The 17,763-nt window shown below is 37.3% G+C and overlaps 1 protein-coding gene across 1 annotated transcript in view; it reads right to left on the bottom strand.

The window, feature by feature from the left end:
• The window catches only part of LOC149159786 (uncharacterized), a 111,432-nt gene extending 110,070 nt beyond the window's left edge, over positions 1-1,362 (bottom strand). Inside the window, exons 1-2 of the mRNA XM_089434425.1 lie at positions 1,284-1,362; positions 606-1,089 (exon numbers count right to left, since the gene is read on the bottom strand). Of these exons, the coding sequence (XP_089290551.1) occupies positions 606-1,089; positions 1,284-1,362 (563 nt within the window). The remainder of the gene's footprint in view (positions 1-605; positions 1,090-1,283) is intronic.
• Positions 1,363-17,763: the final 16,401 nt, after the last annotated feature.

Below are 17,763 nucleotides of genomic sequence, written 5' to 3'. Positions count from 1 at the left end.
AGCCATGTGGTAATATGAATGCCTACTCTATATAATTTTTTTCCCTCCCAAATTTTCCTTTGGCTTTTTTTTTCATGTTTTGAACATGAACTTGTATGTATTACATCAGTTTTGATAATTAGATATTTATATGTGAGGTATCTCGACCACTAATTATGAGAATTCTGATCTCTGTGTGGGAACACGATGCATGTCAATGTGATGCCTCCAGCCGTAGTATCGTTGGATAATAATACTTTTTTAAATGTTAAAACCCGAGCAGTCAATATAAAAGTTACAGGTAGAGAAGCCCAAGCACTCAATATGAAAGTTACAGGTAGGGAAATCCAAGCAGTCAATATGAAAGTTCCGTGTAGAGACTACGTAATTTCTTGCGACAACAAACGACATAATTCATATTTCCATACAAAAGACAATAAATCATTTTCTTTTGACAACCGACCATATCCTTAACAAACGACAATATTTATTTGTACTTGCAAAGTCTTTACATGAGCGAAAGTACGATTACCAACAGGCATAAACATATTTTTAAGCATGCCAGGGTTTTGTAATATAAGTACGCGTTATTATATTACGATGCAAACCATATTATAATTGCAAACCTAAAAGGTTTTTTCTGTTTCCCTTCCTCTTTCAATTTAGTATCCACCGCCAGGAGCTCCTCCATTACTGCCACCATTTCCAGCGCCCTAACCGGAACGAGAGCCAGAACCGTAGCCCGAACCAGTGCCGGAGCCGCTTCCATAGCCACTGCCGCTACCAGAACCACTTCCGTAACCACTGCCGGAACCAGAGCCGCTGCCATAGCCACTGCCCGAACCCGAGCCCGCGCCGTATCCGTTGCTGTTGCCCACTCCCTTACCATTCCCGGAGCCCGCCCCATAGCCGCTTCCTGAACCTTGACCTTGGCCGCTTCCGTTACCTGCCCCGGATCCAGCGTAAGAGCCCGCCCTCGAAGCAGCGCCTGAACCGGACCCTGAGCCAGACCCTGACGCCGAACCAGAACCACTCGCGCTCCCACTACCGCTAGAGCCGCCCATGCCCAGCCCGCGCCGACACCTACGCCGAGGGAAAGGGCTAACGAGCCTGCTATCGGGCATTAAATGCCCTCTTAGCTGCAAGCTCGATAGTCATATAAAACAGGTGCCTTTCTGAACACTCCGTTCTCACAGCGCGCGTCTTTTTTATATGGCTATCGAGCTTGCAGCTAAGCGGGCATTTAATGTCATTTAATGCCCGATAGCAGGCTCGTTAGCCTTTGCCTACGCCGAGACCCAAACCTCCGCCGAGGTCCAAGCCCAGGTTGCTTCGCACCACGCGACTCTCAACGATAGCAGAAGAAAACAGAAGTCCGGCCATAGCGGCGAAAATGAAGAGTTTGTGGTTCGACATTGCTTACCAAATCCACACTGCCCCTTACCTTATCGTATAAATTGTTTACCCACTTAGTAAAATCAAGATGGAACCGATAGACTCTAGTATGTGAAACATGGAATGAACAAGAGGCTTTTATAGAGTTAGCGGGATCCTCAAATAAATCACTATGTGATACGTGTCAACTTCTGCGTATGTGCTTTGGAGGCCTGCACTAACCGATAGTGGGACGTGACTAATACATAAACTGAAATAGAGACTGAATAAGCCTACATGCAAGGTGGTGGGACTCTGAAAAAGTGAAGGAGATGAGATGAAGGAAGTTGTATATTTGGTGCGGTGGGGCGGCAGAGCATTGTCTCGCCATGTGGGCCACGTTTCAAACGTGCATACAAACTTATTTGCCACTGTACTGTAATGCTGCTCCTATCAATGGCGACGCAGAACTTGCTGGTTTTAACATTTTTCAATAAGCTACAATGGGTGTCTCTTGGGATTTCGTAACCTGCACTTCAGACAATGTTGTAGGTGTGCAATAAGAACCTTTTGGACCTTTCCAATGGCGATTCCTGGCCATATATTTGTGATTAGAGTCAAGATTTATCATTATAATCTATCATGGGTGGAGGTACTCTGTGATCCATTATTTTTTAGGGATGAAATGACAAAGGATCATGTCCATTGTGCATTGCTCAATGTGCGTTCTGCAATTATTGGAAAGATGAGGCTACTCTAATATTCTATGTTTGAAGTTATCATACAGAGCTACAAAGAGATTGTAATATGTTAACTTTAAATTTACCAATGTCCTACAAAAGTTTGCGAGTCCTTTACTCTTTTACCGGGATTCGGGTGAATCCGTGTAATGTAGGATGCAAAGAAGAGACCGGAGCAGGATGTTAGAAATCTGCAGTTTCTAAATCTTAATGTGACCCGATTAATTAAGTCATAAATAAATCATTCTATAATTGAAGCATTAAAGCGTCAAAAGCATTAAAGCATTAAAGCATGCATTAAAGCATTAAAGCGTTGAATTGGTATATGATGGACGTACCAGATTAAGAGTTAAATGATATATATAAAGGATTGGGTCCTCTCTCTCCCCACAAGAGTTGTATTCTTCTCCATCAAGAAACACATAAGGAAGTGAGGGCAAGAGGAGAGAAACCGAATTCTGAGAAGAAGACAGAAGACAGAAGACAGAACAGAAGACAGAAGACAGAAGATGGCAGCCATTACATCTTCCGCTGTTAGTCAAGGTATGTCATCTTAAACAACATATTAAGTTCTGAATGTGAAATATTTGGTGTTGATGATCTTTGGGCTGTTAATGGAAATTTTTACATTTGGTATCAGAGCCATGATCAATAACTGAATGTTTCCTATGATTGTAATTGATCTGTTCTGTGCTTTACTCATGTGATTGAGCCTTCGGGAAATTGTGGGGTTTCATGAAATGATCTTGAAACAAATCCTGCGCATGCTTCACAACGCCCATCGTGGGTTAAGAGTGATTGCCCTTTGCTTATACTCTGGTTTCGAGATTAAATACCTCTTGCTGGCTATGTAATCATGCTTTGTTGGATTGTTTTCTACTGATCGAGATTAATCTTTTAATCAAAAGCTCATATTTCTCATCTACGACATTCCCATTTGGCGTCACTAACAGAGTTCTGGGAATAATGGGTATTTTTAAGTGATCATTGCTTCCTGAGTTTTGTGTACTTCCAGTATCTGAAGCATGCATCAGGGATGAGTTTTGATCCGTGGAATCATTAGACTCGCACATAACGTTGCTGTGCGAAATCAATGTTTTGAAGCATGGATCATAACACGACTACGTTTCTCAGTAATTGGATCTCGAACCTAGATTAGCTTGTTAAACACACATTACAGGGTGATTTATTTATTTTATCCTATAAATTTAAAAGTGTGATATGACGCCCAATCAAATTGAAAATCCATCTGTTCGCTATAAGACGAATGTAATTAAGGTTTCTTCTTATATGTTCGTTGTTAGTATCACGTGAGTATGGATGTCAATCATGATTTGACTTCGAATTTTTAATTTTGTTAATGTTACTCTGTTTAATTTTTCAATTTGGGTAAAATACGGATGGAATTTTACGGTAAAAATATCGATGGAAATCCAATCTGTTGGTTGAATGAACCGTTCATGTGAAAATCCAGACCTTCGTAGAGACAGTCAATATCAATCATAGTCTCTACCCTAAAGACAAATTTCTTTTTGCCCTTTCGCATTCTGAACGGAGCTTCCGAAGGGCTTTGGTGCTTGTGGTCTAGGCATTATCTGTTGTTTACATTGTTTAACTAGATATGCGTTCGTGTCATGGTACTCTTCCCATCATCGTAGGAGCTTGTTAATACCATTTCAAAGGCTATCTTCCTGCCTTGACTCCTATGGACGCATTTGAATTATTAGCTGGAGACTTTTATTTGCACGTAGGACATGCATACTTTTCGTTGCTTGTTCGGAATTTACATTCATGTTCAAATGAGTATTATGCTGTAATATTGCATTTAAAGACCACATCCCTATTCCCGAACAATTGCTTGTCTCATTTACATGCATGCGTGAACAATAATGTGAAAACACTTAAAGGGGTCCGTAGTAAAATGAAAATAAAATGTATGATCCTCGGAGACCACGTAACTATGGACAGAGATATTTGGTTTGAATTCCTTGTTACTATTCATATGGGCGTCTTCCCTTCAATCCAGATTGAAATTATTGACACATTTATTTTGATCATGAAGGATTAAATATTTGAAGAGTTTTGATGATGAAATGTTGACTTTACACGAAAGTGTATGTTTGCATTATAGTTTTGCAGTGTTTACAAATTAATGAAGGGAAAAATAATGTGACGCGTAGCAGGGACAAATATTTGAAAGTGTGCATTCTTTAATTGTCTGTGCATGCATGGTTTCAATGCCAAAAAGAATTAATGGTAAGCGTAAGTTTTTAGAAATGCATGATCTGAATATTTGAAGTATGAAATAAAGGGGTTTCAATTGGGTTAAGTTTCGTGCATCATTTACTGTTTTGGCTTTGCACGATTAAAGTTTACTGGTACAAAATAATCGTTTGAAATTTGGGCATAAAAGTAATTGCTCTATGACTGATTGTTTTGCATAAGGTATGTGTTATAAATTATTTATGCACATGAGATTTATGATTTTGTTAATCACCAAAGTGGTCAAAATCAGAATGTTGTTTTGCATAAGGTATGTGTTTATGCACATGAGATTTATGATTTTGTTAATCACCAAAGTGGTCAAAATCAGAATAATCATTTAGTGCATAAGTGACATAATGATTATTGATAGAAATTGCCAGTTATAATAATACCAATTAAGAACTGGCGTCACTAATGATAGAACCTGAGAACTTACCCAAAGGAAAGTCTTGTTCTATAACTAGTTGACATGATGAGGTTTAATAGATATTTTGATTAAATAAATATTGATCATCCAAAGATGTCAGTTCTATTTAATTGAATATATTTATTACCTACTTATGTTTGGTATTTAATTATGTTAAGTATAAGATAGTATCTACCCAAAGGAGTGCTATATTATACTATTATGCCTACATCTGAATCGCGTTAGTTATGAGCTAATAGTTATTTCATTTTGCAGGAGTTTCCATGAATACACATGCTTCATCTGTTACATTGTTCACTGGTGTTAATTTTTCTGAATGGAGTGAACAAGTCAATTTCCATTTAGGTGCTCAGGATCTTGACTTGGCACTCCTTGAGGATAAACCTGCTGCTCTTACAAAAGATAGTACTGAGGCAGAAAAATCACACCATAAAGCATGGGAACGCAGTAACAGATTGAGCCTTATGTTTATTAAGATGACTGTTGCTAACAACATCAAGTCAACAATTCCACAAACAGAAAGTGCTAAGGAATATATGCAGTCTGTGGAAGAGCGTTTTCGTTCAGCTGATAAGTCACTCGCTGGTACTCTTATGGCAGAACTCACGACCATGAAGTTTGATGGGTCGCGAACTATGCAAAAGCACATTATAGAGATGACTAATATTGCAGCAAGGTTAAACTCCCTGGGACTTACAGTAGAGGATTCTTTTCTTGTCTAGTTCATCCTGAACTCGCTACCTTCTGAATATGGACCTTTTCAGATTAACTATAACACTATAAAGGATAAGTGGAATGTTAATGAATTGGCCAGTAGACTTGTTCAGGAAGAAGGACGTTTGAAAAATCAAGTGAATCACTCAGTAAGTTTTGTGAGTAATAAAGCTGGTAAAGAAAAGAAAGGAAAATCAAGTCATTTCAAGAAGGAAAAGGCACCTGCTAAGAATGGGCAGGATGAGGAAAAGAAGGAACTAAAGGGTGTTCAATGTCATGTCTGTAAAAAGAGACTTATCGTCTAATTCTAGAAAGTGGATATGTATTAAACTTATACTGTACCCTTTCTGTACCTTCATTATCTAGAAACCTTATTTCCGCAAGTAAATTGGATATTTCTGGTTTTAGATGTATGAATGGATCTGGTTGTTTTGATTTATATAAGAATGTTGATAATGTTGGTTCTGGTATTCTAATTGATGGTTTATATAAATTGAAACTGAATGACATTTATGCGAATTCCTTGTTGAATGTAGTAAATAATGTTGGATGTAAACGTAGCATGTTGAATGAAAATTCTGCTTTCTTGTGGCATAAACGACTAGATCATATATCCAAAGAAAGAATGATGAGATTAGTAAGTAATAAAATTTTGTCAAATTTGGACTTTAGTGATCTAGAATTATGTGTGGATTGTATTAAAGGTAAACAAACCAAACATAATAAGAAAGGAGCCACTAGAAGCAGCCAGCTTCTTGAAATAATACACATTGATATTTGTGGACCTATGGACACTCCAGCCTTTAATGGAGAAAAGTATTTCATCACTTTCATTGACGATTTTTCCCGTTATGGTTATGTCTATTTGCTTCATGAAAAATCTCCATCTGTGAATGTCCTTGAGACGTTTGTAAAAGAAGTTGAGAGGCAATTAGATAAAAAGGTGAAAATCATAAGGTCTGATAGAGGTGGTGAATATTATGATGAGTCAGGCCAGTGTCCAGGTCCATTTGCAAAATTCCTCGAAAGTCATGGCATATGTGCACAATACACAATTGTAGAAACTGGTAATGCAAGATTCATTAAGAATGGTGAAGTCAGTGGGAGTACTAGAAGAGAAATAGTAGAAATAAAGGAAACAAGGGTAAATGTTACATTGCCTAGAATAGTTCCTTCATCTACTATTACTCCAAATGTTGTTCCAGCTGTTGTAGAACAACATGATGATAATGAACAACATATAAATGAAGAAGTACTTCCTGAAGGAAATGACTTACATAATACTGATATACATGAACCACAACAAGTAGCATTAAGAAGACCTCAAAGAAATCGTAGGTCAGCTATTTCTGATGATTATGTGGTTTATATGCAAGAATCAGATTATGATATTGGAATCAATAAGGATCCACAATTCATGCATTATGGTTGCAGAACTTTATTTCAGGACTTGCGGTTGTCGACACCATTAGCAAGCCGCTGAAAATTTATTGTGATAACTCTGCAGCAGTATTTTTCTCAAAGAACGACAAGTACTCTAAAGGTGCCAAACACATAGATATGAAGTATCTTGTTGTGAAAGATGAGGTTCAGAAACAAAGAGTGTCAATCATGCACATCAGGACAGAACTTATGATTGCAGACCCTTTGACGAAAGGGTTACAACCAAGACAATTTAAGGAACATGTTCAAAGAATGGGTCTTGGTTGTATTAATAATAATTGATGTGTGACATTCTGAGCTCTTTTATGTGTTTCTGATATACAATTATGTGTCTCTTGTTTTAATGTAGTAGTACGTATTTTATGTAACTTTAAACAAGAAAGAGTCTTATAAAGATATTATGTTTAATCATTATGATATAAGACATTATGTGGACCATTATGCTGTTTTATATAAATTATGAATATGAATTGATGGATTGCTGGTATTGTAGTATATGGAAGGGAATGCATTGAATTAATAGTGCACAACCTCCATAACTCTCAGCAATTTATCATAGTATGATGTTCAACGCTTAATATTATGAATAGTCGGGTCAAGTGGGAGAATGTTAGAAATCTGCAGTTTCTAAATCTTAATGTGAACCGATTAATTAAGTCATAAATAAATCATTCTATAATTGAAGCATTAAAGCGTCAAAAGCATTAAAGCATTAAAGCATGCATTAAAGCATTAAAGCGTTGAATTGGTATATGATGGACGTACCAGATTAAGAGTTAAATGATATATATAAAGGATTGGGTCCTCTCTCTCCCCACAAGAGTTGTATTATTCTCCATCAAGAAACACATAAGGAAGTGAGGGCAAGAGGAGAGAAACCGAATTCTGAGAAGAAGACAGAAGACAGAAGACAGAACAGAAGACAGAAGACAGAAGATGGCAGCCATTACATCTTCCGCTGTTAGTCAAGGTATGTCATCTTAAACAACATATTAAGTTCTGAATGTGAAATATTTGGTGTTGATGATCTTTGGGCTGTTAATGGAAATTTTTACACAGGAACCCTTACTTAATGGCACTTACAACAATTTGGAATAAGACTTTCTTGACAAGTGATGAGAAGGATCTAAATAGTAGTAGCATTGAATGTTTACAGAATTTGGAAAATATGAGGGTTTCGCAACTCGAACAATCATGATCTTTAAGTGATTATATCGCGGAGCATAATTTTATCTGTGTTGAAATGTTACGGATGATAAACATGGATCTCAATTATTTATTATTATCATTGTTATTTTATTTGATAAAATTTAATATATTGGTTTAATATTATTTTTTAAACAGATTTATTAAATATTTAATCTAATAAATAATTTCTTTAATATTTTAAAATTTATAATAATTTCAATCAAAATTTAGAATAAATTTAATAATTTTTTTAGTTTTGGTTTTATTACAACTTATAATAATAACATGGCAATTGATTTGTAAGTAAGGAATGTGTCTTAGAAGGGAAGATGGTATTAAGAGTTTTAATCCACTCACATCCATCACCTAGAACATTTTTGAGCATTTTTCTGTCATGTCTAGGTTGAATGTGCCACAAATTGGTGTAGGCTCTTTAATAACAACTTAGTTTCACCTTGCATTCTAGCATATGAATGATAATGTATGCTCCATGTGATGTTTGGTCATGGATATATCAATTGGCTTGTGTCTAGAGATTTAATATGATTAGCAACTCCAATATGGCACATATAAGATTGAATCTGATCCGAAATTTCAATATGGCACCTAAGACATTCATTATGGATTTCCATGCACGGATTGTTTGGTTTGGGGTTTATTCTTTCATTAGTTTCCAAGATGGAAACATGCTGGTAGCAGACTTCATTCCTCCCATCTTATAATGAAATGGACTTTCAAGGAGGTATCCTTCTTATTTGCTTAGCAATCAATAGTGCTCTCCATGGATGAATTTAGTGATGGAGATCCTTATCAACTATAGGAAGCAACTACAACATGTCTAAGATGAAATTGATAGCTTGTGCACCCAAATTGAGGAATTGTAGTATGTTAGGGCTTAGCGTAATAAATCATCTTCCTTCTCTTCGATTCTCTCTTTGAATTGACTCTTGGATGCTAAAATAGAGAGAGATCAAATAGCGATTACATACAACACCAAACACACTATGATATCTTTATTGATCACAACAATTACACATATATAGGACACAAATCTCTGACTTTCACACTTCTAGATCATGACTCCAGCTCATATATAGGAAACAACAACTTCTAGATTGACACTTGGGAACCCTCAATGATAACCCATGACAACACATGGAAGAATTACTTCTAATATCCTCTCTTAATGCTTATATGGAAAATATTAAAGATAGATATTACAACAAGAAGGATAATCTATGTCTGATTGGTCTTCATCACTGTTGGGGATTTTTCTGGTAAAATCCCAAAAACACACAAATAAAACTCAACACAGAGGCAATGCTCTGTTTCTCTCTCCACAGGATCTTTAACACAAGGAAGCTAATAAAATTTCTGAGAACAGAGATTTTTCACACCCATAATAAACTTGTATTAATTCATAAAAGGCCTGATACAATTTTCTTCCTCTTTCACTCAGAGGGATTTACCAAAAAAAACTTTCACCAAAACAAAATACTCTGTCTCTCTTTTACAAAATGATTTTTACACTGCTGTGTAAAATCTTCATTCACATTTTACTGCTGTAAAAAGCATTTTACATATACTGCTGTAAAAATAATTTTACATATGCAGTAAAATTTTTCATTACATTCACAAAAAAAATTCTTTGCTCACACCATACAAATCTTCATTCGTTCTTCCCTTTTTTTTGAGCAACCAACAAAACTCAGGTTTTTATATTTCGCACTGCTGTGCGTTCATCTCCTCCTTGCTTCACACGCTGTTCAATTCATAACTTATGCTGTGCACTCCTCTCTGTTCTCTTTTGCTGCCCCAGGCTCACATATTACAATGGTCAACACCAAAAAAAACATATTTCATATATGATACATATGCAACCAAATAAAAAAACTTACGTGCTTTTCTTACCCATACCTCCGTAAGTTTAAAAAACAATAAAATTAAAAGTTTCTACCTAAAACTATGACTAAGCATTAAATGCATTAATTAAAAGCCAGCGGTAAAAGTAAGATTAACGTTCTGACAGATTGGAGTGAATCCATATGCGTTGACCTGATCGGACGCAATTCGCACACCAACCTCACACAACTCAAACGACTTTTAATGGCCGGGGAATGGGCGGTTTCATGGTTGTACACTGGACGCGTGTCTCGTGCTGATTGTGTCGGAGCCCTCCTTACGGAAACAACCTTTTGCGAATGGTGGTGCGGGGAAGATACCGGTGGTTTTGATGACGCGCAGATGAAATTACAACTTCAACAATCACTACTTAGATCCACTCTAGAATCTCACAAACACTACTCTTTAACCACCACATCTTCGAGTTGTCACTTAACTTTCATTTAAAACATAACTTCCTTTGACCATTATTGATGAACATTGCAAGATCAACAATATTGACACCTTGACTTGTCTGGGCTTATGCGATAAGAGCCATCAAGTTATGAACCATCCTATGGACCAACCACCATTTGTCGGATATTTCACTTTCGATTATCCATCAGTTGATAGGATGGAGGTTTGGATACTAAAAGTGTTCAAAAGTTGATCAAACAACTTGGCCTTACTAACACACAAGAATTGATGTTTTGGACATCGGGCCTTCCAGTTTAAGAACCACAAACCCTTTTTATAGCCAAAATTGAAAGAAAAATAAAACTACTTCAACTCAAACCACAAACATACAACACGATTTCACACATAAATCACATTATCATATCAACAAACTCAATTTTCATAATCATTAAATATCTCGCGCGCAGCTTTTCAAATAGTGAAAATGAACCCTCATTACAGCGACCTACAAACACACCAGTTGGATAGGATCTAGCTGAGTTGAGGTATAAGATGAAATCTATGGGAAAATGGTGTTGTATGTTGCCCATATTTGTAGGCCAAGGCCTTGAAAGCATAACAACATTGCTTTTCATTGTAATTTGGGGCCTTACACACATTTGTTACAGGAGAATAATCCACCGTTGAGAACTTCACTTAGCAGGGCTTTCTAATTGGGTGTGTATAGTTGATGACCTCCCATGAGCATAAGAAACACGAAAAACATGAATCCAAGAGGACACAACTCACATCTAGGATTCGAGACCTATCCTGATCCAGGTGGATATTGGTGGCCACCTACCAAGTCCACTTGGACCCCCACCATTGTTTCTTTCCGCTTTTCAATTTCCTTAATTGTAGCACAATTTACTATTTTTAGCAGTTTTTTCGGGTCCTGAACTTTCGGAGCCGTTTTGAGGCCCTAAACAATGTTTTTTGGGAAAATTGGGAGCAACATGGGTCCATGGACTGATTTTTCTTTTCCCAAAGTTGTATTTCTTAGATAGATCTTTATAATGAGATATTGTGCGTGTCAAATGAAGATCGTATGCCAAAGTTACGACCCTAGGAAGTTGATGTACCAATTTACCCAAACGAGGCCCACACTTTGGCGTTTCATCTTCTAAGGTTAGGTTTTTGGATGTTTAGGGTTTTCCATTGTTTCTCAACAATAAATAGACCTTCGAGCCTCATTGTAACATAGTTCAAAGGCATATAGTTGCCACATCTCTTCTCACAGATAAGCTACAATTGCCCTAGCTCGTTTCTTTCCATTGTTGTTTGTAAGCATATTTCAGTATTTTACATTAATGAAATGAAGTATTATTTTCACTGCATCTCTATGGTTATGGTTATCTCTATAATTTGTTACGTTCTTGTTTAAATCTGGATCAGTGGTATCAGAGCAGTCTGTTTTTTTCTATTTTTCTTTGCATGTCCCTAACGAGGTTGAGATATAAGGAGTTAGGGCTTGAACTGGTCGAACCTTTGCAAGACCAACCTCGCAAATCCTGACGGCCTACCATGGCGGATGAAAAGAAAGACGAGGGGGCAGGAGATCCTCTCAAAATCTTGCTCGAAGAAGCCCTCGAGCGACAAAGGAATGCGATGATGGACAAATTTGCCCAGATACTTCAACGACTACCTAGGGGTGACACATCGGCTTCCAACAACTACTCTGGAAATGCCACAACATTTAAGGTACAAGTTAATTTTGAAATCCCCATATTCGAGGGTCAGATAGACATAGATGTCGTCGATAAATGGTTAAATCTTCTAGAGGGTTATTTTTTTGTTCATGACTTTTCTAGTCGAGAAAAGATTATTTTCGCTGTTCTCAAAGCAGCCCCCCACGTCAAGGACTAGTGGGAAACCTACAGCGAGCAGAAGAATGAAAGTACAGGCTCACTATTTTCAGCCGCACCCACTTGGGATTCATTCCGGGATGCCATTAAGGAGTAGTACTACCCTGCCGGAAGCTATGAGGATCAATACATAAAGTGGACCACACTACGGTAGGGAAGGGACCAAGACGTGCTGGAGTTTACCAATATTTTCCATACCTTTTGCACAAAGTTGGGTATCAAGGATTCAGAGCAGTATTTGGTACTCAAATACCATGGTTGCCTACACAAGTACATCTAGGAAGAAATAGAATTCCTGAACATCCCCTTGCTTAGCATGACATATCGATATGCCATTAAGGTCGAGAAAAAGTTTAAACAGAAGAAGTGATACTTTGGATCTGCGAATCTGAAGCAAGGGAAAGGTGACACCAAACCACAGAACAAAGGACAAAGCCAAGGCAGGGCGGCCCAAGACAACCCGCCAAATCTGCAAGCAAAGAACAACACCGTGAAGCCGAGAAAAGACATGGGAAAGTGGTGTGAGTTCCATAAGAGCTCCACTCACAACACAAGTGAGCGTCGGGCCAAGCAATCACTGGTGGCCGAGATAAAGGTTTCAAAATCAGATGCATGTTTTGACTCTGAGTCAGAACCTGACAAGGGGAATGATAAAGGGAAGCACATTATCAATGTAGAGCCCAACACCATTATTGCCACCATGAAGATCCAGAAGGAGGAACCCGAAGATCCAGAGGAGGAGGAGCATCTCTTCCACTCCCAGATGTGGGTAAAGGGTTCCTTGCTACAGTTCATTGTTGACAATGGGAGCAAAAAGAACCTCATTTCGGTAGAGGTCGTGAAGTGGCTAGGCTTACAAACCACAGCACATCCACAACGGTACACCATTGGGTGGCTTTACTAAGAACAGGATCTTTGCGTGAACTAGCAAGCCAGTAGTGTCACCTTCCATACAACATCAAGCCCTTCACGGATGAGGTATTGTGTGGCATTGCTCCCCTTGAAGTTTGTGATGTATTATTAGGAAAACCATACTTGTGGAAATGACATGCTATGTATGAATCAAGGCCCCATGCTGTTATTGTTACTTTGGGAAATAAGTTGTACAGGATACCAGAGGTAGCACCGCCTACCGCCATCTCTTTGGTTACTGCAAAACAATGTAGTAAGATCATTTCCAAAACCAGGAAATTTGTTTTGCTAATGATATGCCCTCAAGGAAAGAAGAAGACGGTGGCCATGACCTCTAGATAAGGCCCCTCCGCACGACAACTACAGATGGACAAGGTCATGGAAGAGTACGAGGACATCTTCACCTCCCCTACAGGGTTTCCTCTACACTGTTAGGTCAAGCACTCCATCAATCTGACCCCAGGTGCACCACTACCCAATGGACCAATCTATCAGCACTCCGTTCTGGAGAATGATGAAATCAAGAGGAAGATTCAGGAATTGCTACAGAAAGGTCACATCCGTCCAAGTTCATCATCCTGTGGGAGCTCGATCGTGTTGGTAGAGAAGAAGGATGGGACTTGGAGACTCTGTATTGACTATCAGGTGCTGAACAAGATCATTGTCCATAATAGGTACCCGATCCCATGGATTGATGACCTCCTAGACCAACTGAAGGGGGGAAAATATTTTAGCAAGATCGATTTGAAGTCAGGATATCACCAGGTACCAATCAAACCCTTCGATGTGTGGAACACTGCCTTCAAAGCCAAGGAGGGCATTTTCAAATTGTTGGTTATGCCTTTCGGATTGATGAATGCTCCTGCAACCTTCATGAGGCTAATGTATGACATCTTGCAGCCATTCACCAACTCATTTATAGCAGTATACTTGGATGACATCCTGATCTTCAGCTAGAGTTGGGAAGAACACCTCCACCACATCCGACAAGTTCTCCAAACACTACGACAACACAAATTATGTGCCAATTTGGAGAAATGCACTTTTGGCATGACCTAGGTTCAGTAAATGGGATACATTATTGATGAAAAGGGAGTGTTGGGCCGCTAATATGTCATTATTATTATTACATTTTAACACCTATTTAATCCATTTCTACTCTTCTTTATCATGTCATTTATCATGGTTTATCATATAATTCCATCTTATAATGATTTATGCTCTTATGGATAAATATTATTTCTTCTCCTTTATTTTTACTAAATTGATAATTATGCATGCTTTTACCAATTATGGTTTATTAATAAATTGGTTGTAACATCACTGACCATTTTAACCTCCAAGATATTTTCCATTTGATCTCCAGCTCATCATTAAATGTGCTAACTCAGAAATTTGCTGGAATAAGAAGTGACAATTTGTATTGAATGGTTCGGGCAAATGGAGAAGAATTTGGAAAATAAAAAACATGGGTTTTGTCCGGAACGGACAAAATTAGTTTTCTTAGGAGCCGTTTTCCAAAATTCGGTCCGTACTTAGAGAAATAGAAAGTTCTCTGAAGACGTTTTTCTCAGATTCGTTGTTGTGGCCGTTTTCCAAAATATCTTAGCTGCAATGCCAAATTCGACCTATTCTTATTGAATGATTGATGGAAAGATATTTTAGATATGATCTTGCTGATCAGTTTGTTGTGAGAAATCCAATTTTGTAATGAGAATCATATTGTGATCATATCTGTTGTAACTTCTCTCTGCTCTCTATGTATTTAAATGAGAACAGAGATCAGAGAAGGGGATTCATGATTCATGATTCATGATGGATGATTAGAGAGATAATTAAATAGATTAGAGATAGATAGGATAGGATAGGAGGAATGGGAGAATTACTATTGAGAAATTGTAACTGTTATTGTTGACTCTTGTTGTTGATGCAGAGAATGAAACCACTGTAATGTTTATGCGATGATTAACATATAAAAACAGTTGTAGTTCCTCCACATTTCCTAAAGTAGTCCGGCGGTGCTTCATTAGCGGCTAAGGGCCTAGCCCTGGTGGATCCACTTACTACATGTACCATTATTTTACAGTTCCAGTCGTGTGATGGTTTGATTTACTTTTCATTTCTTTTGAGTTGCATTGCTTTCTAACTTCCTATTCTTGTACATTTTCCTGAAATCGTTTCATGCATGAAATCGCAATTGGATCGCGTTGCTATTTTCTTCCACCATAACAAAGATTGCTATTCATTACAAATTAAATTGTTATGTTGTTTATTTTGGTTATAAAGCTTCACTGTTCACTTCAGATTCTGCCGTGCATTACAGGTTGTTTCTTATTTAGTATTGCTGTTCATTTAGCTTTGCGATTCATTTCCATTTAGCGTTGTTGTTCATCTTCAATAATTTAGTATTACTGTTCCTTTCCAGATGAGCTTTGCTGTTCAATTCATTTCCACTAAAGTTAAGCTTTGTTGTTCAGTTTTTCAATAGACTTAGTCACTGTTCTTTTCTGCATGGATTTGATTTCATCTTTTAATTGATATTGCAGCAAGTGTGTTTTAGTAAGCATTTCCAATTAAATTGCCATTTCTAGTTATTTGCTTTAGCGTGGATTGAAAGATCAACAACTGTAAAGAACATTGACTATAGCTGTCTAAGTTCTTAGATTGTGGATCCTGTTTATGTTTGATTTTATTTATATCAGTTGATAGAGGAAAGTGTTATCACTACTGCATCCTTGGCTAATAAATTGTTGTAGTTTTCTGAGTGAATGATTTAAGTTTTAGAGTTTCAAGTTTCTTTTAATTGTAAGTAGATTTTATTTCAAGCATTCATTTACTCTTGTATTTAAAGCACTGTACCTCAAATTTAGAAACATTACTCTTGAGTAAATAGCTGCCTCAGACTAAGTACACTCTTGAAATAAAAAATTGTACTTGGATTGATAATTAATGTGAAGATAAATAGGAGTTAAAAAGACACCTTTTATCACTCAACATTTTGGCCCCGTTGTCGGGGAGAGTGTAGCAATTTCTAAGGAGTAGTGTGCATCTGATGAGTGCCTGTTAGGAGAGAATTGGGTATTAAAAATGGAAAGTAAGAACCTGCGTATGGAGCATGTAAAAGCTCTGCTCCCCCGCCCGCTTTCTAGCAGAATTGTTAAAGAACTTAGGGTAGAAATAAATGTTTGAATTTCTGTGTGAATCACTAAGAAAAAAAAATAGAAATTTTGCAAAACAAATCTCAGGATTTCACTCAAGTGGTGATGTAAGCACCATCCAATTCACTAACCAATTGACAGGAACATTTGAAGAAGGAGCTTCAAAGAAACACATGAAAAACATCTTCTATTATGGTAAGAAATGGCTCACATTTCTACTTTTGAATTCCCTAGCAAAGATTTAGGAGGAGTGACACAAATGCACATAATTCCCCCATCTTATCTACCAAATTTTCATGGTTTGACAAATGAAGATCCATATACATTCTTATTTGAGTTCGAAATACTTTGTAGAGGATATGATTATTATACTAACGATCAAAGGTTAAAAGTGTTTCCTCTTATTCTAAAAGGAGCAGCTCTCCGATGGTTCATGAGCCTAGGTGGGAACTACATCCAAACATGGGAGGACATGAAGAACATATTCTTGAAGAATTACCAAGACTATTGCAAATCCAATGAAGATATTTTCGATATGATACAAGGGGAAGATGAAAACTTGGAGGACTATGTAGAGCGATTTCAATATAACCTTCAAAAATCAAAGCATAAGTATTTGGAAAAAGATATCTTAAAAACACTCCTTCTTAAAGGAATCAAAGATGAATTTTTAGAACTCTTAAATCTGATAGGAAAAGAGGATGTTTTTTAGTTGTCATATGATGATGTTTGTGAATTGTGCATAAGGTATTCAAGAGGAATCTCCAAAGCTGGTAAGAATTCTAGAGATGTTTGTTCTTTCTTTTCCAAATCTGCTACAAGAACAAGAGACATAAGAGCTGAAATCAATGTTTTATTTGAAAATTTTAAAGTTGATTTTATTAGATCTCTAAGTTCAAATTTGGATGTTTTACAGGTTCAAAAAAATCAAGAAACTGAAGAAGTGTTTTTCCCTCATTACCGAAAGGAGCATCCAATAGATAGTTGTTCTTCCTTATCTAGGATGGAAGTAGCATATCAAAGAGATGAGGGAGCTACAACAAGGTCAAAACCATGGAAATCATGGCCTATAGTTATGGTTCAAAACACTTCTTCTCCATTCTCTTACTTGCATAATCCATTATGGAATACTAATGTGTTAGGGCAGCCATGTGAATCTCAGTATAACCACCACCAATCTATAAGTTTGGCATCGTTCACCTTATGATTGCACAACTACTCTCCCTCATCTTGTAGCACAAACACATTCTCCATATTCTTCACTAGCTCTTCCACAACAACCTGCTTGCATATCAAAATCATCCACTCAACCCAATCATCTACATCATCAAAATGCTCCATTCCATGCACATTTTCCTGCT

This window comes from Pinus tabuliformis, chromosome 5_2 (genome assembly GCF_031772625.1).
Source record: "Pinus tabuliformis cultivar Carrire ecotype Pingquan chromosome 5_2, CPIR1, whole genome shotgun sequence".
NCBI lineage: Eukaryota > Viridiplantae > Streptophyta > Pinopsida > Pinales > Pinaceae > Pinus > Pinus tabuliformis.
This window is presented reverse-complemented; position numbering and strand designations above follow the sequence as displayed.